The sequence below is a fragment of the Ciconia boyciana genome, chromosome 5 (assembly GCF_034638445.1).
Source record: "Ciconia boyciana chromosome 5, ASM3463844v1, whole genome shotgun sequence".
NCBI lineage: Eukaryota > Metazoa > Chordata > Aves > Ciconiiformes > Ciconiidae > Ciconia > Ciconia boyciana.
The window spans coordinates 55,964,604-55,990,320 of record NC_132938.1 but is presented as its reverse complement, the minus strand read 5'-3'; the positions used below and the strand labels follow the sequence as shown (position 1 = coordinate 55,990,320).

Here is a 25,717-nt window from a genome sequence, read left to right as displayed (position 1 = left end):
AGCCCAGAGCTGAATCTTTTGTGCTTACCAAGTTCTGAAGAGTAAGAAGTGACTCGTAAAAGAGTAACTTGGAAATTGCTATCACACAGTAGGAAGAAATGCTGAATATTCAACTTAAAGACACTCCAGAAGGCTAAAACTGTATTTGCTTATTTAACAGCTAAATCACTGTCTGAAAAGAAACATACGTGTACCTTGGTAAGCTTAAAGATAAATATTAACAGTGTAGATGCAGGAAAAACTAAACTATTTTTAAAAATACTTAAGTATTAGCTAAAGCTAATACACATTATTTGTAGGGCAGAATGTATAGTTGTTGCTAAAAACTGTGAGGCATAACTGCCCTTAAAAGCTTTTTTCTGTAAAGAGTTAAGTCACTTGAGCTGTGATTATAATATTATCCTGTTAAATTGGGTCAGGTTCAGTGCAGAAGAACTAATTTTGTTTATGTTAAAAGAAGGCTGTTTCAGAAACCACTAGCTCTCTTTACCTGGAGTCAACTTCATGCATTGATTCAGGAAAGCAAGCGATGCAAGGCTGATCAGCTCTGATAGGACTGAGGAGTGGGAAGCAGGCTGTACTGCCTGTGAAGTGGAAGTAAAGAACCACCTTCCATTAGAAGCACCTGTAGTCAGAAACTGTAGCTATGTGTGGTGGGTTGACCTTGGCTGGACACCAGGTGCCCACCAAAGCCGCTCTATCACTCCCCTCCTCAGCTGGGCAGGGGAGAGAAAATACAAAAAAAGGCTTGTGGGTCGAGATAAGGGCAAGGAGGGATCATTCAGCAGTTACTGTCACAGGCAAAACAGACTCAACTTGGGGAAATTAGTTTAATTTATTACCAATGAAATTGGGGTGAGGTAATGAGAAAATAAAAACTACATCTTAAAACACCTTCCCCCCACCCCTGCCTTCTTCCCAGGCTTAACTTCACTTCTGATTTCTCTACCTCCTCCCCTCCAGCGGCGCAGGGGGACGGGGAATGGGGGTTGCGGTCAGTTCATCACACATCTCTGCTGCTCCTTCCTCCTCAGGGGGAGGACTCTTCACGCTCTTCCCCTGCTCCAGTGTGGGGTCCCTCCCATGGGAGACAGTCCTCCATGAACTTCTCCAACATGAGTCCTTCCCACAGGCTGCAGTTCTTCACGAACCACTCCAGCATGGTCCCATTCCACAGGGTGCAGTCCTTCAGAAACAGACTGCTCCAGCGTGAGTCCCCCATGGGGTCACAAGTCCTGCCAGGAAACCTGCTCCAGCGTGGGCTCCTTTCTCCATGGGGCCACAGGTCCTGCCAGGAGCCTCCTCCAGCGTGGGCTTCCCACAGGATCACAGCCTCCTTTGGGTATCCACCTGCTCCAGCATGGGGTCCTCCATGGGCTGCAGGTGGATATCTGCTCCACCCTTAACCTCCATGGGCTGCAGGGGGACAGCCTGCCTCACCATGGTCTTCACCACAGGCTGCAGGGGAATCTCTGCTCTGGTGCCTGGAGCACCTCCTCCCCCTCCTTCTTCATTGGCCTTGGTGTCTGCAGAGCTGTTCCTCTCACATATTCTCACTTCTCTCTTTGGCTGCAGTTGCACAGTTTTCTTTTTACCCTTCTTAGCTAGGTTATCCCAGAGGCGCTACCAGCGTCGCTGATGGGCTCGGCCTTGGCCAGCAGCGGGTCCCTCTTGGAGCCAGCTGGCATTGGCTCTGTCAGACATGGGGGAAGCTTCTAGCAGCTTCTCACAGAAGCCACCCCTGTAGCCCACCCGCTACCAAAACCTTGCCATGCAAACCCAATACACTATGGCTACAATCTGCTGAGCATGGTCAGTGTTTTATGTCCTTTGCCCAAGCTACAGTCCTCAAGTAAAGACAACCTGGAGTTGCATGAACGGGCCTTTGTTCGCTGATGACTTCTTCTGGGTGCAAGCTCACCAGCCATTAACAACTCCAACGTCCTTCTTTCTCTTCTGCCTCTGTCGTTAGATTTCACTGGGATCTGCTGAGGTTAAGAAGTCACTGGAGAGAGAATATTAGTGCCACACGTCTAGTTGGACAAAGTGAGATAAAAAGCTGATAAAGGAATTGCGTATCTGTCCTGGTTTCAGCTGGGATAGAGTTAATTTTCTTCCTAGTAGCTGGTACAGTGCTGTGTTTTGGATTTAGGATGAGAATAATGCTGATAACACACTGATGTTTTAGTTGTAGCTAAGCAGTGCTTACACCAGTCAAGGACTTTTCAGCTTCCCATGCTCTGCCGGGTGCACAAGAAGCTGGGAGGGGGCACAGCCAGGACAGCTGACCCAAACTGGCCAAAGGGCTATGTCATACCATATGGCGTCATGCCCAGTATATAAACTGGGGGAGTTGGCTGGGGGGCAGGGATCGCTGCTCAGGGACGGGCTGGGCATCGGTCAGTGGGTGGTGAGCGGTTGTATCACTTGTTTTTTTTCATGGGTTTTGTTCCTCTCTCACTCTCTTGTTGTTTTCCTTCTCATTACAATTTATTATTATTAATTTTTTTTTCCAATTATTAAACTGTTCTTATCTCAACCCACGAGTTTTCTTACTTTTGCTCTTCCGATTCTCTCCCCCATCCCACTGGGGAGGGGGAGAGGGTGAGCAAGCAGCTGTGTGGTACTTAATTGCCTAGTGGGGCTAAACCACAACAGTATCACATTTTAATTGCATAAGAAGGAATACAATACATAGATAAGCATAAAGAAAAGTTATCTTCATAGTGAACTGCCCTAAAAGGGGAGAGAATGGGGTCTAGGGATCAGTTAAGTCTTTTCTGGCAAGTATCAGAGCAAAGCATTGAGCCTGAGGGCCTGTGTGAGCAAATCATAAAGGGGCGGCACTGTACTTTCCCTGCGTGCCAGGGCCGCTGTACACCTCGAACCTGGGCATCTTGAGCAATCTGGCAGAGCAATGCAAATAATGCAGCTTCTGCAACATAGTTACGCAAGTCAGCTCGTGTTTCACTGGCACCATGTGCAGTCCTTTTTCTTGCCACCTTCTTCCTAAAGACCGTGCCACCTACCCCTGCATAGGCTGCAGACAGGATCCACTGTCCAGTGTTCCCAGTTGGAGGTACCCACTCTGGCCAAAGGAGATGGTTTCCAGATGTCCTCAGCTCCATTCCCTGAAAAAAACATTTCATGGACTTGATGTATATATTGCTAAAGAGATGAGGGGAATTTTGAGGGGAAAGGAAACATAAAGGGATCAGAGAAGAGACCAATAAGGAAAAGGGATGGGAACTTTAGAAGAAAGGAGGAAAGGAGAAAGATAACTGTCAAGGAACAAACTGGACTATAAATACTTCATTGTGATACAAGTTTTTCTAGGAAGTGCAAGTCACTAGGTCTTACCTCCTGAGGCTTTGTAGAACTGTCAGCACATTTACAGGAAGGTAAGTCATGTTGTTTTGGATGTATTTTGATGCAGAGTACACAGAATGTGTCTTTTACCTTGAAGGCCTTACTGGGAGAATTTAGAGGGTTTTTTATATACATTATTTTTGTGTTGACATTTCGTGTTACACTACCACTCTTTTAATTGCACCACACCCCACAAATTTTCAACTTGACATGACAAGGCATCCTCTGTGATAGTGGTATTGCCTACACTTTCCCAGAGGTGCCCAGCCTTCTGCTCTGAGGTCTTCAGCCATCACTCCACTCTCAGGTCAGAGATGTATGGGTATATGGGGTGTGCAGGGAGTCAGGGAGCAGATTTTCCTTTAGCTGGGAGAGGAATGAGTCTTTTTTTGGTTTTTGAGGTTGGCCATCCATATGTATGGTCTTTCCCAACTGATGTGTCAGGGTTGCAGCATGAGGTCTCTGCTGGCTGGCTGGTGGGAAAAGGGGCTCAGAGCAAGGTGGCTCAGAACAAGCCCATGTTCAAGCAACTTCTTGAGGGAGAATACAAGTTAAACTGGCCAATTTTGTATAACCAAACAATATATTTTGTCAGCTCATTACTGTAAGCAATATGCAGAAGAAATCATTTGTTACTTCCATCTAGATAAAAGCAACGCGGTTAGAGTCATAATGTCCATGTGTGAGTTTGGCCAACACAAGGCTTATCTGAGGTTCCTCTACCTTAGATGTGCCACAAAGACTATACAGTTCAGAAGGTATGTAAGCACAACGTGTAGTATCTGCTATACTGTGAGCAGTCATAGCTTATCTGCAGCATTATCATAAATCAATACATTTATGAAATTAGTTTCCCTATGAACTTTGAGATGACCTTAGCAGGCAAAATTTCTGTGGCATCTGTAGATCTCTACTCTCAAGAAGCAGCAAGAGAGATTAATTATGACCACTGCTATATAAAGGAAAAATATGTTATTACACTGTAATACACTGTATTACACTGGATGATGTGATGGTTGGAGGCTGTCTCGGGCACAGCGATCACAAAATGCTGGAGTTTTCGATTCTTGGAGAAGTCAGGAGGGGAGTCAGCAGAACTGCCTACCCCCAGGAGGACAGCAGGACTTCCGGAGGGGAGACTTTGGCCTGTTCAGGACACTGGTCGACAGAGTCCCCTGGGAGGCAGTCCTGAAGGGCAAAGGAGTCCAGGAAGGCTGGGCATTCTTCAAGAAGGAAATCTTAAAGGCGCAGGAGCAGGCCGTCCCCATGTGCCGAAAGACGAGCCAGCGGAGAAGACAACCAGCCTGGCTGAACAGAGAGCTTTGGCTGGAACTCGGGAGAAAAAGGAGAGTTTATGGCCTTTGGAAGAAGGGGCAGGCAACTCAGGAAGACTACAAGGATGTTGTGAGGTTATGCAGGGAGAAAATTAGAAGGGCCAAAGCCCACCTAGAACTTAATCTGGCTACTGCTGTACAAGACAATAAAAAATGTTTCTATAAATACATTAGCAACAAAAGGAGGGCTAAGGAGAATCTCCATCCTTTATTGGACGTGAGGGGGAAGCATAGTGACAAAGGATGAGGAAAAGGCTGAGATACCTAAAGCCTTCTTTGCCTCAGTCTTTAATAGTAACACCAGTTGGTTTTGGGGTACCTAGCCCCTGGCGCTGGAAGACAGGGACAGGGAGCAGAATGAAGCCCCCCTAATCCAAGGAGAAATGGTTAGTCACCTGCTACACCACTTAGACACACACAAGTCTATGGGGCTGGATAGGATCCACCCGAGGGTACTGAGGGAGCTGGCAGAAGTGTTCACCAAGCCACTTTGTGTCATTTACCAGCAGTCCTGGCTAACCAGGGAGGTCCCAGTTGACTGGAGGTTAGCAAATGTGACACCCATCTACAAGAAGGGCTGGAAGGAGGATCAGGGAACTACAGACCTGTCAGCCTGACCTTGGTGCTGGGGAAGCTGATGGAGCAGATAATCTTTGAGTGGCATCACTTGGCACGTACAGGACAACCAGGTGATCAGGCCCAGTCAGCATGGGTTTATGAAAGGCAGGTCCTGCTTGACCAACTTGATCTCCTTCTATCACAAGGTGACCCGCTTAGTGGATGAGGGAAAGGCTGTGGATGTTATCTACCTAGACTTTAGTAAAGCCTTTGACACGGTTTCCCACAGCATTCTCCTGGAGAAACTGGCTGCTCATGGCTTGGATGGGCGTACTCTTCACTGGGTTAAAAAAACTGTCTGGATGGCCGGGCCCAAAGAGTGGTGGTGAACGGAGTTAAATCCAGTTGGCGGCCAGTCACAAGCAGTGTTCCCTAGGGCTCAGTTTTGGGGCCAGTCTTGTTTAATATCTTTATCAATGATCTGGATGAAGGGATCGAATGCACCCTCAGTAAGTTTGCAGATGACAGCAAGTTGGTCCCTCTACAGAGGGACCTGGACAGGCTGGATTGATGGGCTGGGGCCAACTGTATGAGGTTCAACAAGGCCAAGTGCCAGGTCCTGCACTTGGGCCACAACAACCCCATGCAACGCTACCGGCTTGGGGAAGAGTGTCTGGAAAGCTGCCTGGCAGAAAAGGACCTGAGGGTGCTGGTTGACAGCCGGCTGAACGTGAGCTGGCAGTGTGCCCAGGTGGCCAAGAAAGCCAATGGCATCCTGGCTTGTATCGGGAATAACGCGGCCAGCAGGAGTAGGGAAGTGATTGTCCCTTTGTACTCAGCACTGGTGAGGCTGCACCTCGAATACTGTGTTCAGTTTTGGGCCCCTCACTACAAGAGAGACATTGAGGTGCTGGAGTGTGTCCAAAGAAGGGCAATGAAGCTGGTGAAGGGTCTGGAGAACAAGTCTGATGAGGAGCGGCTGAGGGAACTGGGCTTGTTTAGCCTGGAGAAGCGGAGGCTGAGGGGAGACCTTATTGCTCTCTCCAACTACCTGAAAGGAGGCTGTAGAGAGGTGGGTGTTGGTCTCTTCTCCCAAGTCACAAGCCATGGGACAAGAGGAGATGGCCTCAAGTTGCACCAGGGGAGGTTTAGATTGGATATTAGGAAAAATTTCTTCACCAAAAGGGTTGTCAAGCATTGGAACAGGCTGCCCAGGGAAGTGGTTGAGTCACCATCCCTGGAGGTATTTAAAAGACATGTAGATGTGGTGCTTAGGGACATGGTTTAGTGGGGGACTTGGCAGTGCTAGGTTAACAGTTGGACTCCATGATCTTAAAGGTCTTTTCCAACCTAAATGATTCTGTGATTCTATGAAGTCTTGGGGGGCTGGGGAGAGGAACTTAGTTTCAAAAGAGCAGAGCAGACTGTATGGATGAATACCATGAAGTCTGCCATTCCCCAGATGGAAGACAGGTCACCATCTGTGGACTCTGTTAGCCTTTTTCTGTAGGAAGCCTCAGGCCAGACTTGCCTTTGTGTTCTGTGGGTCTTTGAAATTGTTTAGCAGGGGGTCTTGACCTCTGTTCTTCTAGCCCTGGCCAAACACAGCTCGCATCCCTGGCAGGCTGGAGTTGAGTCTCAGACCACTAGAACATCGTGCTGTCCCTGAAGTACCTGCCTGAGGTTACATATGTCTACCGCGTCTCTTCCTGTGTACCCCTTCTTAAATTAATTACAGTCATACAGGTAAACCTGAGAGAGCGCTGTACTTAGTAACTACTAGTCAGGTTATATGCAGTATCTTATCTCTTTTTTGCTTGTTTCTGAAGGAAAAATCTTGATTTCAGAATGCTGGGCATACTTTGAAAATAGATGAGGCTTGAAAGCCACAGCAAAGGCATGCAGTGCTGACTGCCACCCAATCCCTCGCACCAGGATGTTGTGCCAGGAGAGGGTAAGTACATGGGCACATGAGCATGATGGGGCCTGCACTTGTGGGTGTTGGTGGAACCAACGGGTCAGGCAATAACTCACAAATTGAGCAGGGTGTTGCACATGGTAAGAAATGTGCATCATCTCACAGCACTTCTTGCTGACTTACTGATTTTTGTTTTCCCATCAGCATGATTGGCACGTCCTTGGTTACTGTTCACTGAAAGCCATTCCAACAGATTAATGAGTAGCTGGACTGTAAAACTAAGGAATCAGGAGCAGGTACAGCCGCAGCCAGATGGTGTATATTTCTTAAGCAGCTTGCACAATAGCATGTTTTGATATATCATCTGAGCTCTTATGAGTGTCACCAAAGTAATTCAGCAAAGCCTTCATGTTCTCACTGTGTCCCTGCTGCTGTGAATTGAAGAGCCACTCTCTCCTTTTCTTTTTGCACCTACAGTGCCACTGAGAGCAGTGGGTTTGGAGGGCAGCCTCCCAGGGAGGTGGAAAGAGGGGACAGCTTCCAGCCAGGACTTTTGCTTTCTTCTGTGGTGTTGAGGGTAGCCATAGGTGGGATGCAAGAAGGGTAGAGAAGAGCCTGACAAAGGAATCAGGAAGACAGAGGTGCTGTAAAGAGTGAGGTTTCAGCAGATGGGTGGTTTATTTTCATTCTAGCGCTTTGGCTGATAAGGGGTGGGTCTCTGAGCTGGGAGGCTTGGCTAAAAGGTCAGAGCAGTGTACTTGCAGGAGCACTTCACAAGACTGGCGTCCAGCATATTGGACAGGACTTGTGGTATCAGCAACGTGATTGCTTTGCAGCTGACTGAATTCTTGGTGCAAGAAATCAGTGGTGGCAAGATTGGAAACAGACACACCGGTCAACATGAGCATGGCAGGCAAAGTAAGCAAAAGTTTATACTAGAAATTTTCTTTGCTGCAGCTGAGTAATGCATTTTTAAATGCAATTTCTTTGCAGGAGCACTGTAAGTCCTGGTGGTATAGCACAGATGAGATTTTAGGAGGAAGCTGGTACAGGAGAGCTGCCTTTACTTGCAGGCCACTGTACTCTCCTAGGAAATGGTTGTTACACTCTTCAAGGCAATAATTTATTTATTTTTTTAAACACTGAGGCAACATAATATAACAGCACCAGAATAAGAATAACCTCCCCTCACAGTTAGCAAACTATTTTTAATCTCTGATTGGACAGTTTAAAATATGATACAATGTAGTAAGTGTTCAGATCAATATATTGATCAGCTCTATCAGTTTCCATTCTGAGATCCCACAGTGGTTTAAACTATTTTTAGCTTCTTTATAAGTAAGTCATATCCTTTTGCTTTCTAAAAAAAATAGTTAATATTGTGTTAAATTTCAGAGTGTAATCGTGCTGATGTTAGGACAGTCATTAAATTTGAATATGTGTATAACAAGTCTGGGGGTTAAGACAATGAAGATCAAAAGTAACTATCACATGCAATGCAGTACTGAGCTGGGACTGAAATGAGTATTTACGTCTTTGCTAGAAAGTAAGTGACAAGAGAGATGTTGGTTAATACCACTGCTGAAGACGGTATATGTTGCTTCTTGCACTACCTGAGCGATGCTAACATACACCCAGAGACATGCAAGAGAGGTCAATGGACAGGAACCCAGAGGTGGAAAGTGACTGAAGGCATGTACCTTGCTGGAATGTGCCTTAAGAAAGTACCAGGATTGCTTGCTGTTACTGCCAGCTGTCTTCACTATTTTAAAACCAAACAAAACAAGAGAAAATAAAATAATGCTCTCTTTAACTCTGAGATACCGCAAGTGGAAAATTAATTGTAGTTCACTTATAGGTGAATTCACTAAGTTCAGTCCTCCGCCCAGCCTTGAACTGAGCATGATAAATGAAGTCTTGTGATGTAACTAAACTGCCTTGTTTTACTTTGTTTATCTTGGAGTAATAGATGAGTTACCATGCAGTTTACGTGACCAAGCAGCATAATCCTTACACTCTGTAAAAGGGTGTTTTTCTACACCTACCCTCTCCCTGCTGCAGTAACTTGTAAGGCTGGTAGAACACAGGAGCAGAAAAGAAAACCTTGTGACTCCAGCTAGTGCTTGCCTTAATAGATGAAATGGGTGACAGTGTGCTGGTGGTGCATCTGTGGGATCCTGTTATAGTTGGTAAAAGTTCACAGGGACTCAGCCATCAGAACAATACATAGTTAACCAGTGTCTAATTGTAGGAGAGATTTATTTGTTCTCAGCAATCCCAGTTCTTGGCTACCTTTTTTCTTATAAACACTACGTGTGCTTTGCATGTGCAAGTTGCGAAATCATTATTGTGCTATGTGGGATACAGTATAAATGCATAAGCCTTTTTTTTTTTTAAAGTAAGTTTCCTAGAAAATGTGGCCCTTTAAAATGTGATCTTTGGCCTCACTTGTGAATTTTTTACTAATCACGCTTGCATTTGACACTTGAAACGTTAAATTTAGTGCAGACCTCTCCCGAGTCTGTCTTTTTCAAAGCATTGTGCTCATTCCCACTTTGGGTCTGGCTGCTGAAAGTGCGCTATTTTATTTCATATGTTTGGTATTTCCTAGTAATTATTTTCTTTGTTACCAGTTGACAATTTGTTTATAATTAGACATTATTTCTACTTCTACTTCAAAAGCTTTGATACTAAGAAGTTGCTTTATTTTTTTTTCCTGTGAGAACTTTGCAGCACACTGGTGTTAAGTTGTCCCAGTCCCAGGGTCCCAGTCACGCAGGATACTTGTGCATGTGCTAAACTTCTTGCATTGTGGACTTGATTCGCCTCCATTTCTCTCTCAAGATAATGCCACCTGAATGCTTGCAGTCAGTAGGACTTAACTGAGTCACTGAGGACTTAATAGAGTGTCACCCACAAGGGTGACCATGGAAAATCATATTCCAGCGCCTGGAGTCATTTAAAGCTCTGGGATGGGCAGAGACCACCAAGGAAGAACAGGAATGAATACAGGGACAGAGAGGCCCCACTACCTTTGAATACACTAGGAGTGAGCTTGCAGGGTGGAAACTGGGGCTACCTTCTGTCCGAGGGCCTGGGATGAGGAGTGGACAATGCTCCTCTCTCTTCTGAGTGCATTCTTCTCTCAGTGGCAGATGATCAGAGGAGCCCAGAGGCCCATCAGCACCTGGACAAAGCCTGCGGAGCTAATGGACAAGCTTTAGCCTAACAGACAAAAAAAGCTGTCTTGGGTATTGGGAGTAACCCCACCTGAGTTAAATATCCCTTTTGAGAAGCAAGGTACCTTAGCACAGATAATCTTGCACTAAAGGCAGTGTTGCTTCTTCCAGATTACTTCTGCATGGTGCTACGTCATTTTACATAGGTGTCCTCTCAGCCATCACCTCATGCCTGAACTTGGGCTGTAATAAAACATTTATAAACCTGTATTAGGCTCTGAATTCCATTTTTTGTAATTTTGTCAGTTCCCGACACAGGCAGTTCTAGGCAATACAGACTTTATCACAACCTGATATATGGCATCATTTAGTGTGCCGTCTCCAAGAAGACACAGATATACACCAGTAATCCAACACGGCAAAAATAATCCTCCAAGAAAGTTAGAAACAGAGAAGGAGCAATGAGGATGGATAAGGTATCCAGTTGTCCTAGGAGACTATTATACATGTTGCTGAAAATGTCATATGACAGAAATATGAACAAAGTCAGACATGATCTTGGTGGGGGGAAAAGAATGGGCTTACACTGTGCTTTAGCGTTGGCTTTTTTGTTGTGTTTTGGGTTTGGGTTTTTTTTCCTGTAGTTTTCCCTCTCCTCCCCCAAATATGAGCAGGAATTTCACATGCAAAAATGTAGGAATCTGTCTGTGTGGTGACTTGCAAATGCAAGTGCCATCCCCTTTTTCTTTGCTCTGTTTGCAGGTTATTAAATGCAAAGCAGCAGTAATGTGGGAAGCCAATAAACCGTTTTCTATTGAGGAAGTGGAAGTTGCCCCACCAAAAGCACATGAAGTTCGCATAAAGGTACTAAAAATGAAATTTAAAACAATTGTTATGACTTGCATTCTATCTTGCTGTTTATCAGAATTATTTCTATAGATTTTTAGGATCCAGTTGGAAAACATTCACTAGGTGAGTAGTTACTGTTCAGTGAGCTCCTATGGAACATGTTTCAAAGTCCTAAATTTGATCATGATGTTCTTTTAAAAAAAAAAAGTTTTCAGGGTTAGGTTTTTTGTTTACTAAGACACCTGTGCTTCTCATAGGCTGAAAAAATTACAGTACAAGGCAAAAATCTGAATCTCCTATAGTGTGGAGCAAGAAATTCTCTTTTACTTTGTTTGAATCTGTGCCAGGAGATAGCTCAGTAGGGGTGGGAGCTTCCTTTTCTAACTGGGTATTGAGCATCTGTTACATTTCAGGAACTTTCTCAGTGGAATTCAGCAGCTGTTTTCATTTTAGAGCAGTTTCAAGGGTAACACAAGTGAGGAGAGCCCTCTCATGGGGTTGACAAACTCCATTTGTCAGAATAAAAGTTGTAAAGACATACCTGAATTTTTCAAAAGAACTACTGCTGCCCTACCTGCAAGAAAAGGCAAAATGTGATATAAAATACTATGTGTAGCCTAAATTTTTGTATATATAACATATACATTTAAATATATAAATAATATATAATTATAATGTAATTATAGATAATATTATATCCTTGTATAATACATATTTTATATAACATCTATTATATGATATATTGCAATATAATCTAAACATAAGGAATATAAATATATATATTTCTATGTTTATAAATAATATGTGCTAGTTAATTTATATTTACATAATTTTGTAATATTTCTATAATATTACAACCTTTTTCTATTTATGTATTTATATATAAATATTAGGAATAATTTATTTTATTCTGTTCTTCATACGTAATTGTATTACTGGAACGTTGGTTCTGCCAGATAATCAACGAGACTCCCTATAGAACTCAGTAGCGCATAGCAAACATTCACAAAGGAGCCTTGCTTTGTAGATTAAAGACTAATACAAACCATGAAAATCATGAATCACACAACCAAAAGTGTTTTACCTGTAGATTTACTGTGTGCATATGTGACTTTGGAGGGAAGCAAGTGACTTCTCCAAATATATGACATCATTTCACTTCCGCACATGACATGACATAGTTAAATACTGAAATATTCCTCTCTTTCCTCTAAATCAGATCATGGCCACAGGGATCTGTCGCTCTGATGACCATGTGATAACTGGTGGACTGGTTATGCCTTTTCCAATAATTCTTGGGCATGAAGCAGCTGGTGTTGTGGAGAGTGTTGGGCAGGGAGTAACTTCGATCAAACCAGGTATGAAACAGCACTGAACACAGCCCCTGTGCTGAGTTTCCAGCTCCTGGTTAAGTCAAAGATGATTACATGCGTGAGTACTTGTATTGCAGAGGAAAATGTTCCAACTTTTAGTTTTTTCAAGGATACCTTAAAGGACACTACGTGCTGTTTCCATCTTTCTGTGTTCCCAATCTTGATTTATTTTCAGATTTTCTATTCAATTTCTTTTGGTTTTGGCTAAAACATCTGCAGCTTGCTTTCCACCTACATAGCGCTTTTCCTGTTATGGGATTAGGAACATAGATTCTTTGCTGTTGGTCATAGGAAATCAGGTATTAGCTGCAGGTTCTTTAAACACAGTTTACACAGCTAATGTCTCTCAAGAGTAAGGCAGAGGACTTACAACATGTCAAAGCACCTTTTAATTCTCCTGACAGCTAAATAATCCATTGACTTGAGTAGACCAGAACTTAGGTCTGTGTGTTCAATTACTTCACTTTAAAAGTATCAGGGCATGACTGGGGTGCCCACCCTGCCGCAGACTTTGCTTGTGTGCAGCACCAGTGCAGGTGAGTCAGCACTGCTCGCTGAGGGCTGGATCGCTCTGAGGACACTCCTCTGGACCAGCTGCTCCTCTTGCTACCCTCTCTTGGAACCACAGTGGGTAGATAGAGAAGTCAGTGACAGATGCTGATTTTCATCCAACTGCTGCAAGATGAGGCAGGATTTCTATACACTTTTACTGGACTGAACAAATTCTAACAAGGGCTAAATTATTAAGACAAAATATGCAGTGAACAAAATCTGCATAGAAATGCTCAATTTTATCCAGGCAGTTTGTTACAATACCTAAGTAGTTCACTTTTAACACCTCCGTACTTCCAGTGTCTTTGTTCATACTGGCAACAAGTATGAAGTCTGTCCAAGGAAGGTTGGTATGTATGATAAGAGAAAGTTTTATCAGAGATTTCTGCTTTAACTCCAAACAAATATGCATATTGTAAATTTCAGTGATAGCTCTAACTGCTTTTTCTCTTACCTCTGGGTTCATAAATCACTCCGTTGTCTAATTCCAGCTGCCATGTGTTTCCAGGTGAGCTGAAACAGCAGGCCTGAACACACACACGCACAAAATCCCATTTCTCAGATGTTGCTTAATTTACACCTTCAAGTTCTAAAAAAAGGCTCCAAGATGTGCAGAGTTTCTTTAGCAGAATGATTACTAAGCCCATGTCACAGTTCTAAGTTAACTGAGGGTCAGGGTAGTGGGGGCATTTCATGTTCTGTAGGCATTTTCCATTTTTTAGTGGAAATCAAAGATTCCCCTTGACTTTCAATATGTCAAGGATTAGCCACATTTTAGAACTGCCAAACCACAAATCGATCTGTATTAGGGATTACCTGTTTAGAGATCATTAGGGATTTACCATACATGGTTGCTGTGGAAAATGTGTAGCAGCAAAAAATTGCACTGGGAAGCTATGTGCTACTTTGTTAATCATGTAATTGTGCTAGAGAATTAAGAGATGTTGTCTTAGCTTGTGTGTGTGTCACTGCTTCTCTGACAAATATTTTACCTACCTTTACTCCAATGCAACAGTAATAGGACTGCAAGTAGGAAAGAGATTCAAGAGGGCTGGCAAATTAATGCTTAATTTCCCCTTCTTTGTATGCACAGTTTACAGCCCTGTTATCTGGGCACTCCAATCTGCTGTCCTAGTGGATGTCAATTTTTATCTCAGTTTCTTTACCTGTGTGTTACTATTTTCCTTTTAAGTAGAAGATGCAATAAACTGCTGAATCAGTACTTCAGGTATGTCAGTAGCTAACACGGTTTTATGACATAGCTCAGACTCAATTCTATGAAAGACAGCAGGAATTTTGCATATCGAAATTAGGTGTCATAACTTTGCCCTAATTATGTCCTTTATAACAGAGAGAGATGGTTTATCTTCCAAGGGCAGCAGAAGGAAATAAAACCACCACTGCACTCCTAGGGCACATTCGCCTAGGGATTAAATACACTTGCTTCATGTTTTTACCTGCATGCTGCTTGTTTGCCTTTTTTAATCCTCTGTCATCACTGTTTTATTTCTAGGAGACAAGGTTATTCCACTCTTTGTTCCACAGTGTGGGGAGTGCAACAGTTGCTTAAGCACCAAGGGTAATCTGTGCAATAAAAATGAGTGAGTTTTCCTACGTTACCTGCAACCCTTATTTGATTTTTAGTTATACAAAACTGATCACATTCAACAGATTTCACTTGCCATTATTTCTGGTCATCTCTCAAACAGTGTTGGTTCAGGTACTGGATTAATGCCTGATGGCACCACTAGATTCACCTGTAAAGGAAAAGCAATTCACCATTTTATTGGTACAAGTACCTTCACTGAATACACAGTAGTGCATGAATCTGCTGTAGCCAAAATTGATTCTGCTGCTCCTCTGGAAAAAGTTTGTCTAATTGGCTGTGGATTTTCAACTGGCTATGGGGCTGCTGTGCAGACTGCCAAGGTAAGTATCGTGGTGGGTGTTTCTGGTATCTCATGGGGTCTGTCCAGGATTGTGTGGCCTGCAAGCAGGTCATCAGCATGGCAGCCAGGAGGTGTAGACTCTGTTGAGTTCAGGGTGGAAAGAAGATACTAGTTCTTTGGCTACTTCAGTTTCTCTGTCTCTAAGGTACTCAGAAGCCTTCAATTCAAAATCCTGTAAAAATACTTATTACCATCCAGTAAGTTTTCTCTCATAGCTTCATCACCCCTAGAAAAATGTTACAACAGAGCTGATTTGTTTTATTGTAACTTAAGTCTAGAAATACATGGAAGCCTATATATGCAACACTCATAATTGGTAGCAATACATGAATGTGACTTTTACAGCCGGCACTGTCTCCAGTGGAGTGACACTACAGATCTTAACACCACTGGAATATAAAGCATCATTTAAAAAATGTGTCTCTAAACCTGAAGCTGAGACATATAATGAAAACCTGGTCTCAGAAATGTATTTTAGGGACAATTTATCTTAGTCACATGTAGGATTATAACAGTATAGCTGGCTACTGCACTAGTAGGTATGCATGTGCAAATTCCTTCTCAGCAGGTAATCTCTAAATTACAAGAAGTGGCTTAAGTGAAAACACGTTGATAATAAGAAAATGCATTGTACTTTACCTAGACTGTAACAGTATGCCATGTTTATATGGTTATTATAGGTGGAACCAGGCTCCACCTGTGCCATCTTTGGTCTCGGAGGAGTTGGCCTTTCTGTTGTCATGGGTTGCAAGGCAGCTGGAGCTTCCCGCATCATTGCTGTTGATATCAATAGCGACAAGTTTGCCAAGGCCAAAGAGCTGGGAGCCACAGACTGCGTCAACCCTAAAGATTTCAAGAAGCCTATTCACGAAGTGTTGATCGAAATGACTGGCTGTGGTGTGGACTACTCCTTTGAGGTCATCGGCCGTACTGAAACCATGGTATGCAAGCAAAAGATGTGGTCAAATGAGGCATTAGCTTGTTAGCTCTCTCTTCACTTGTTAGCTCTCTCTTCACTAACCCACTAAGCACCGAGGATGAGGAGCTGAGAGCCACTGGCAAAGTGTCAAGCTAACTTCAAAGTTGTTAAGTCCAGCTATCTGCCACTGAGATGCCGGGACAGAAGCATGCTCAAAAACTTAGGAAAGGGAACTTCAATGTAGTCCCCTGGCCTAACCAGGCGGGCTAAATTTCACGTAGCCCCCTATCTGCTTTCCAACAGTGGCTTATCACTAATGACTAAGACAAAATGGGGAAGGAGAACAAAGCTAGGACATACCTAGCCCATGACAGCAGATACAATGGTGTGAGCAGATACAATGGAAGTTGTTTGATGTGCTTGCGCTTACCAAAAATGAATTGCAAGCTGAGCCCTGAGAGGAGGAGAAGGGATTCCAACTTTTGCGCCCCAGTGGCAAACCTTGCACGACTCTGGGGTGTGCCTCTGTTTCAAATGCAGGCTGCAGCCTTGGCCTGTTGCCAGTACAACTACGGAGTCAGTGTGATTGTGGGAGTGCCCCCTGCAGCACAGAAGATCACTTTTGACCCCATGCTCCTCTTCACTGGTCGCACCTGGAAAGGGTCCGTCTTTGGAGGTAAGGACTTGGAAAGATGTGGTTTAACTGGCTTGGGAAACTTGTAAATCATCTTGAATGAAATGGGATATATCTAAATTAATTGCTTAGGTCATCCTACTGGAAGGAATATTCATAGCTATTTTGCTGACAAAGAAGCACAAAGGGAATTAATTATGGGAACTGTTAGTTAATGGTGAGAGGAGAGAGAAAAACAGAGGGAGGGAGGGGGAAAGAAGTGGGAGAGAAGAAGAGGCAGAGAAAGAGAAAGGAAGAGATAAAAAGACCAAAAATAGAGAAAAAGAGGAGAAAACATAAGAGGAAAAATGAGAAAAAAGAAAGGGAGAGAGAAAGAGAAAGGTAGAAGAAGAGAGAGAAAAGGGGGGGAAGGGGGGGGAGGAGAAGAGATAAAAATAGAGAAGAGAAAAAGAGATAAGGAGAAAGAAAAGGAGAAAGATAAGAGAAAAGGACAAAGGGAGAAAAAGAGAAAATGAGGAAAAGATAAGCGGGGGAGTGGAGAGGGGAGGGGGAGAAAGGAGAGGGATAAAGGAGAACGAGAGGGATAAAAAGACAGGAAGAGAGGGAAAGAAAAAGAGAGAGCAGGAGAGATGGAGAGTCAGGACCCTAGAGGACATCGGCGGTCAGACCCACCTGATTTCCGCATAGGTCAGACCCCAGCTCAGCCTGTTGCCAGCTACTGTTAGTCCCTTCCAGGTCTTTCTCTCTTCTGAGCTCTCCCAGCAGAGTCGCACACTCAGCAAGCCCTGCCTCACTCAACACAAAGCTGAAGGCCACAGACAACTTGCTTCCAACAACAGGTTTTCTCACTCACAACCAGTTCCTCTGATGTGTTCAGTAGACACCTGAATAAAATAGCAGAGACAAATTAGGTTCCTCTGGAAGGGCATCCTACTAGTTGAGACAGCTTTATCTAATACCGCTTGTAAGAAAAAACCAGCCACATCTACCCCCCATGTCCCCAGTTTTGACCAGACAATCAAGTTTCCAGTTACCAACACGGATGTCAGCATTCTGGCTTTTGTATGGTGTGTGATTTAGTGGACGATGTATCAATAGACAAGCTGAAACAGTATTTAATGTGGGGGAAAGTTTGGATTCTGTAAAGATTCAAATTTTTACTGGTCTTCTACCAGTAAAAAACCCACTTACTGGGTTTGTCATATGTAGAATAGCTACACTTCATCCCATGTTTCCTGCTGGCACTCTGTGTTACAAAAGTAAAGACATGCTGCAACATTTAATCATGCTATCTGCTATAGAAATTTTATCTGGAAATTTAAGCTGCCATGAGTTTTATCTGTTTTCACGAGCATTTAATGTTTCATTATCCGTTGTCTGTGGGTTTTTTCAGGCTGGAAGAGTAAAGATTCAGTCCCTAGACTGGTTTCTGACTACATGAAGAAAAAATTTGTTCTGGATCCATTAATAACCCACACACTTCCTTTCACTAAAATCAATGAAGGATTTGATCTGCTAAGGACAGGGAAGAGGTAAACATCGTTTAAGTGTAAGGGTTCTATATAAATAACCTAAAGGAGCTGTACAGTAACACAGGGTATGACTTCATGGCAGAGAACGGGGAAGGCAACCCTCTATGCCCCTTCATCTCGCCCAGTGTGTGTCCATGGGTTGCAGGTGTAGTAATAAAGCCAGTAAAGCTTTAGCTTTTGAAATGCAGTGGGCCCTGTCTTTCCTTGCAGAGGAACTTTCAGATTCTACTTTGAGCAGAGACTCTGGGTGGCAGCGGGAGAAAAGACTGCGTAAATGAGGAAGGCTCTGCCCACTACCCACTGGAAAAGAGCACGCAACCAAGGGAGCCTGGGAACGCCAAGCTGTAGAGTGCCAGGGGTTAGCTACAGCACATCCCAAGAAATGTTTTAGGATAAGGAGCAGGAACACAGAAACAGCCTATGGAAGAGCAACTCACCATTCCTCTGGTGAGTTAGGGAACAGAGTCCCAGTGCAATTAGTCCTGAAGTGACTGGGTAGTTTACCTTGAACTTCGGAGCTTTTCAAAAAGGAAAGTACTTGGTGTATATATACATTGCAAACTCAGAATTTAGCTCTCGTGCGTTCCTCAAATATTTTGAGAGTTCAGCTCAGACTCTTTTCATAGGGTGTTGAAATCAGAAGTCTTGTGTGCCAGAGACATTTGACAAGATTCACCATGGGAATAATTGAAAATTCTCCTGGGCAGAAGTGGGAAATGCATTTGTATATCTCAGTATGTGTGGGGACTACCCTTTTTGAAAGTTCTAGCTGTTTATAACTTCCCCAGTCTGGAGAATTACATTCATGCTTTCTTTTCATTGTCATTTGCTAGCAGTTATTTTTGGTGTTACTAGCTCTAAATATAAAAAGCATGTAACAGAAGAATTTAGTCCCTGAAATTTGTTCTCAGGTTCTAACTATGCAGCACGCACTTCATTTTTTGACTGTCCTTATTTTAGATGTGCTGTAAATGTTAGTTTTAGATTTTAGTGTAACAAACAGGGGAAAATGGTGAGGACAGAGACACCATCAGCTTTGCTAAAATACTGAGTCAGCCTGAAGACAGAAGCATGTTGCAGCTGACCATTTTTACCAAGTGACACACTTCAGTGTTTCAGCCCAGATTAAGCTGTACCATTCAGAGCTTACCCTTAGAGACATTTGTAACTGGAAGGATGTGTCTAAGCCCCCCTCCAAGGACTTCCCAGGCTGTATTTGGCGATTAATTGCCAGGAGCCCTGGGCGTCATGAGTGAAGGCTTTGCAGTCTTGCATGAATCTTATTCTCTGCAGCAAGGTTTGCACATCTGCTCTGTCATTTTGCTGCAAACTGGGGCTGGGGCGGGCAGGGACAAGTACCCCGGTTGACAGCAATAGCCTAGATTTTCAGAGAAAACAGCAGTGTTTTGCTGATGTTAGCCCAGGGGCTTTTCTACAGTCACTAACTTGTCATTTTGTATTGCAGTATTCGCAGTGTCCTGGTGTTTTAGGATTCCCAATTGTTAAGCAGCAGATGGCTCAGCACCAGTACAAACTTCGTTATCCTCCAATACAACTGATAAGAAATACAAACCCAGACATTTCTGAAAGGTCTACCACCACCACCCTTGAATAAAAGGATGAAGCTCAAACCCCAGACTTCAAGCACAGCATTTATAAATGAAATAATCTTTTTCCTCTTACCACTTTCTCTTGATTCTTGCTTTAAATCCTCTGTATTGTGCTGCAATTGTCTTTTAATAGCCAAGTATGAATTACCGGACTTGCTGGTGTCACAGGTGTTATGAAACGTTTGGCTTTTTACATTGTCTTTCAATATGCAATCTTTTCATAAAAGAAAAATGAAGGAAACTGTTTCCTTGGGCCTTCATAACACTGCAAGCTTAACAGATTTGTGCATGCAGTTCAGCACAGTAATGTACATGTGTACATTGTGTACATTATACAAATACAGTATGTATCCATCCTGAATGATTTTAGTATTCCATTACCTGATAGGCAAGGAAATTACTGCAGAGATTAAAATTTATGGTGACCATGTGTTTGAATTAATAATTTCAGTAAATGATATTTAAGTAAATCATAGACTTAGGTACTGGAGAATGTCTCACCACTGGACATTTTACCAAATTAACACTTCCAAGCATTTTATATAAAACTGCTGTGGTGGTGTTCTGTGTTGTGGTTTGGGTTTTTTTCTACCTTTGTACCTCTTTCTTGGGGATGTTTTAGTTGTTTTATCAGTATGGTTTTAGATCTTTGGCCAATTTATACAAGCGCATCTGATGCTTGGGAAACAATGTGAAGAAATATGAATGTGCATCAAGTATTGTTATTTGTTTCCATTAAATAAAGGGAGGTTTCTTAACCTTTAAGTGTGAATACAGAGTAAATGGGCAGAAACAAGTGACTGGGAACAGTTTGCAAGAAATCAAACATAAAGCATCTTACTGCTTTCTGTGTTTGTAGTGTGGAAACAGGAACAGAGGCTATTTCTATCTCGGCAAACATGGTCAACATTGACTTATCTTTTGAAAGTACCAATCAGAGCTCGCAGGCACTCGTGTGCATGGTAGCTGGGTAAAAGAGCCTGTGAAGTAAGGGGACTGTGTGCTAATGATAACTTGTTTGTGTCAGCAGAAAGAGTCCTTGAGCGGCCCAGCTAGGTTAATAATTTGAGGATAAGTTTACCAAGAGATTAGACTTTAACAGAAGAAGATCCTTAAACACATGTGTGTATAATAAACTCAGTTTACACAGCAATTAAGACCCAAACTTCAGTCATTTGTTTCTGTGGGGTTACCTGTACAGTCAGGTCTGAAGATTTTTTTCTGGACCATAAAATAATTCTTTTCAGGTGCAGTTCCGTTGAAGAGTTCTGATCTCTTTCAAGGCACGTTGTGTGTGAACCAACCGTGTAAACTGGATCACTATGCAAAATAGAAGGAGAGGGGGCTTAATTCCACTTAATTGATCTCATCTGTAGTAACATGGATTCAGCAGAAACAAGAGCATAATAATATCTCAATTCTCAGAGTATTCTAACAAAATGTTTTCTAACAAAATGTGGAGGCCAAGCTAGTTTATTGAACCCACTAAGGTGTGTTTAGCTCATGACTTAAACAGAAGCCAAGGAAAGCCTGTTTAAACCTAGCTTGTGAGGACAGAAAGGAGGAGTACGGAGAGGTAAAGTATCCTCCATATGCCAGATACATGTTTTTTCCAGGGCATTCCCTATTGCATGACGGGTAGAGAATACGCCAGCAGTCTTCAGAGTAGGAGAAAAAAGAAATAAAGCTAGGGAATACTACAGGCCGCCTGATCAGGAGAGCCTACTGATGAAGCCTTCTTCCTTCACCTACAGGAGGCTTCATGCTCGCAGGCTCTCATCCTACTGGGGGACTTCAAGCACCCCGACATCTGCTGGAAAAGCAGCACGGCGAGATGTAGGCAATCCAGGAGGCTCCTGGAGTGCATTGAGGATAACTTCTTAACCCAGGTAATAGACACCCCTACCTGAGGGGATGCAATACTGGACCTGATGGTCACCAATGCAAGTGAGCTCATCAGTGACATCAAGACTGAAGGCAGCCTAGGCTGCAGTGATCACGCATTGGTGGAGTTCACAGTCCTGAGGGATATGGGACAGGCGAGGAGTATAGTCAGGACCCTAAATTTTAGGAAGGCAAACTTCCAGCTCTTCGAGGAGTTAGTCAGTAGGACCCCCTGGGAAACGGTCCTCAGGGACAGGGGAGCAGAACAGAGCTGGCAGATCTTTAAGGGTGCTTTCCATAAAGCGCAAGAGCTCTCAGCCCCCAGATGTAGGAAATCAGGCAAGGAAGGGAAGAGACCAGCATGGCTGAGTCGAGACATGCTGGTCAGACTAAAGAGCAAGAAGGAACTGCACAGGTAGTGGAAGCAGGGACAGGTAACCTGGGAAGAGTATAGGGATGCTGCCCACTTGTGTAGGGATGGGGTCAGGAAGGCCAAGGCGCAGCTGGAGCTGAACTTGGCAAGGGATGCAAAGAATAACAAGAAGGGCTTCTACAGGTATATCAACCAGAAAAGGAAAGTTAAAGAAAGCGTAGCTCCACTGATGAACAAGAATGGTGACCTAGCATCAACAGACGAGAAGGCGGCTGAGGTACTCAACAACTTTTTCGCTTCAGTCTTCTCTGGCCACCGCTCTCCTCACCCCTCCCGAGTCAATGGACAACATGTTGGGGACCAGGGGGGTAAAGCCCCTCCCACTGTAAGGGAAGATCAGGTTCATGACCACCTGAGGAACCTGAACATACATACGTCTATGGGACCTGATGAGATGCATCCCAGAGTCCTGAGGGAATCGGCAGATGTAGCTGCCAAGCCACTCTCCACGATAGCTGAAAAGTCATGGCAGTCAGGTGAAGTCCCTGGTGACTGGAAGAAGGGAAACATTGTGCCCATCTTTCAAAAGGGTAGAAAGGATGACTCTGGGAACTACCGACCTGCCAGCCTCACCTCTGTGCCTGGGAAGATCATGGAACAGATCCAGCTAGAAGCTATGCTAGAGCACATGGAGGACAGGGAGGTGATTCAAGACAGCCAGCATGGCTTTACCAAGGGCAAGTCCTGCCTGACCAACCTAGTGGCTTTCTACAGGCGAGTTACCACATCAGTGGACAAGGGAAAAGCAATGGGTGGACTGTTTGGTGGATGAGGAATTGGTTGGATGGTTGCATCTAGAGGGTAGCAGTCAACGGCTCAATGTCCAGATGGAGATCAGTGACGAGTGGTGTCCCTCAGGGGTCTGTACTGGGACCAGTGCTGTTCAATATTTTCATCAGTGACATTGACAGCGAGATCGAGTGCACCCTCAGCAAGTTTGCAGATGACACCAAGCTGAGTGGTGCAGTTGACATGCCAGAAGGACGGGATGTCATCCAGAAGGTCCTGGACAAGCTGGAGAAGTGGGCCCATGTGAACCTCATGAGGTTCAACATGGCCAAGTGCAGGGTCCTACACCTGGGTCGGGGCAATCCTCGGTTTCAATACAGGCCAGGGGATGATGTGATCGAGAGCAGCCCTGCGGAAAAGGACTTGGGGGTACTGGTGGATTAAAAGCTGGACATGAGCCAACAATGTGCGCTCGCAGCCCAGAAGGCCAACTGTATCCTGGGCTGCATCAAAAGAAGTATGGCCAGCAGGTCGAGGGAGGTGATTCTGCTTTGGTGAGGCCCCACCTGGAGTACTGCTTCCAGCTCTGGAGCCCTCAGCACAGGAAGGACATGGAGCTGTTGGAGCAGGTCCAGAGGAAGTCCACGAAAATGATCCGAGGGCTGGAGCACCTCTCCTACAGGGCAGGCTGAGAGAGTTGGGGTTGTTCAGCCTGGAGAAGAGAAGGCTGCGGGGAGACCTTCTAGCAGTCTTCCAGTACTTAAAGGGGGCCTGCAGGAAAGACGGGAACAGACTTTAGCAAGGCCTGTTGTGACAGGACAAGGAGCAATGGTTTTAAACTAAGGGAGGGCAGATTTAGACTGGATTTAAGAAAGAAATTTTTTACAATGAGGGTGGTGAGGCACTGGAAGAGGTTGCCCAGAGGTAGTGGAGGCCCCATCCCTGGAGACGTTCAAGGTCAGGTTGGACGGGGCTCTGAGCAACCTGGTCTAGTTAAAGATGTCCCTGCTATTGCAGGGGGGTTGGACGAGATGGCCTGTAAAGGTCCCCTCCAATCCAAAGCATTCTATGATTCTATGATTCTATGGATAAAGTACAACAAACCTCCTCACTTCTGTCCTCTTCACGCATCCCCTGATCATGCAAAGCCCATTATGTTGTTGTAATCTGCCAAGCATAGTAAACACCTGCTGTTAGTATCTTTATTAGGATAGTTGCTGGGGTCCAAAACAATAAACCCATGAAATCATTCTTATTAGGCACATTTTATCAGGCAGCAATCTAGTTCTGTGTTCACATGGAGGAAAGAAGAGGCTTCTGACTGCGGAACAACAAATAGTTCATACTGTCCTAGAGTATTTCTCCCTGCAGATCCCCATCCACACTCAGCTGAAGATTCATTTGTTTGTGTGATTGTGCAGCTCTGGCCAGCATGTTTCTGACAGACCTTCCCAACAGCTCTGCCTCTGAGGTACTCCAGGTGGGTTCAGGGCCACATGCAGCAGCTCTGTGTGAGCCTCCATTTAGGAGCTTTCCTGTGAACGAGCAGGGTCCACACTCCCCATCGGAGCACAATCTGTCCCTTGGCGCATGACGACACTATGAAAAATCCACAAAAGCCATGAAAAATCCAGTAATTTCGCAAGAGACAAACTCTTTGTCTGACAAAGCACAAATGGTGTTTCCTCAGACCTTAAACTATGCCAGTGTTTACTGAACATCACTTGGCTTCGTGTACAGCTGAGCACTCCCGTGTTTCTGCTCTCCCACCACATCCCACCTACCCAGCAAGTCCCTCAGGAAACAGCACAGGACAGTTGTGTAGCTCCAGCAGTGCGTGCTCCAGTGTGCAGAGACACGCGCTGTGCAGCTCTGGTTTAGGTGATTGTAAGATCACCCTCCCTGACCACACATCACAGGCAAATGATCATTCCCACACAGTGTAATCCTCCCTATTGCTTCCAGGTTATCAGACAGAGAGCACAGATCCCAGTTATAAAATCCACTGTGCTGCACAGATAATTGGGAGATGACAGGCCAATGTTTTGTTCAAGGACTGTCACATCTTTGGCTGCTCAGGACAAGTGAAACAAATTTTTCTCTTGCAAGATACATAAATCATACCACAAGTCATGATAGATTTGGTTTTTTTAAATGCAGCAGGCAGACCAGGCTGAATATTGAAAACCTTAACAACTTCATTCTAAAAATCCTTATTCCTAGGAAACTATACATCACTAGCACTCACAGTCTGATGGAGGCTACCAAAGGTGCACAAAGAAACCTATGAAAAAGTAGAAGTTTCCTGGGAAAAACTGCTAAACATCCCTGTGCACCTGAAACACACATCAAAATGATCCACAAGTGCGTGGCCACTCTAGTGCCAGGTGCTTGCCTCCATGAGAGGAGCACAGCAGCACCTGGCCATCATCACGTAGAGATTGGGCTTGACCAGCAGGGCTGGGGAACAGGCTGCCCAGCAGCACTTCCACGCGGCTGGACCCACTGTCACACCACAGGGCCACCATGTCCCAGGCAAGAGCTCGGCCAGTTGCTGGGGCACGGTAGTGCTGCCGGTCTGCATCGATGAAGCTGGAGACAGGTTCAGGGGGTCTGGGAGCTGGGGGCTCGGCCTGCCAACATCAAGTGCTGCTGCTGCTGCTGACCTTGCCCCTCGTCCCATGAAACAGGGCTGGGACATGCGGTAGCAAGCGCCAACACAAACCTCTCCAGGCAGTCCCCTGAACACATAAACCTGGCGCTGACGTCCTCCCAAGAGCAGAAGCAGTTCCCAAACCTGAGGGTCACACACGGGGTGCTCATCTTAGCCTGGTCCTCCAACAAGGTCTCGCTCATCCAATCTCCTATAAATCACCTCACCCGATGCCTCAGGAG

General features: G+C 44.5%; 1 protein-coding gene and 1 long non-coding RNA gene across 2 annotated transcripts; one reads left to right on the top strand and one right to left on the bottom strand.

Annotated features, from left to right (window-relative positions):
* Positions 1-902: 902 nt before the first annotated feature.
* On the bottom strand, positions 903-10,572 carry LOC140651721 (uncharacterized). The gene is made up of 3 exons (XR_012042480.1): positions 10,259-10,572; positions 3,030-3,131; positions 903-2,005 (listed from the first exon to the last, which is right to left on the bottom strand). It is a non-coding gene; the product is annotated as an uncharacterized lncRNA (long non-coding RNA).
* LOC140651719 (alcohol dehydrogenase 1) lies at positions 8,080-19,749 on the top strand. The gene is made up of 9 exons (XM_072861544.1): positions 8,080-8,097; positions 11,121-11,222; positions 12,427-12,565; positions 14,646-14,733; positions 14,842-15,061; positions 15,762-16,022; positions 16,541-16,676; positions 18,028-18,166; positions 19,632-19,749. Exons 1-9 carry the CDS (start codon positions 8,080-8,082, stop codon positions 19,654-19,656), a joined length of 1,128 nt encoding a protein of 375 aa, XP_072717645.1. The 3' UTR covers positions 19,657-19,749.
* Positions 19,750-25,717: the final 5,968 nt, after the last annotated feature.

Excerpts from the sequence above, each read along its gene's own strand:
- LOC140651719 (XM_072861544.1), top strand. Across the intron at positions 12,566-14,645 it reads AGTAACTTCGATCAAACCAG|GAGACAAGGTTATTCCACTC; the intron begins GTATGAAACAGC and ends TTTTATTTCTAG. Across the intron at positions 16,677-18,027 it reads GAAAGGGTCCGTCTTTGGAG|GCTGGAAGAGTAAAGATTCA; the intron begins GTAAGGACTTGG and ends GGGTTTTTTCAG.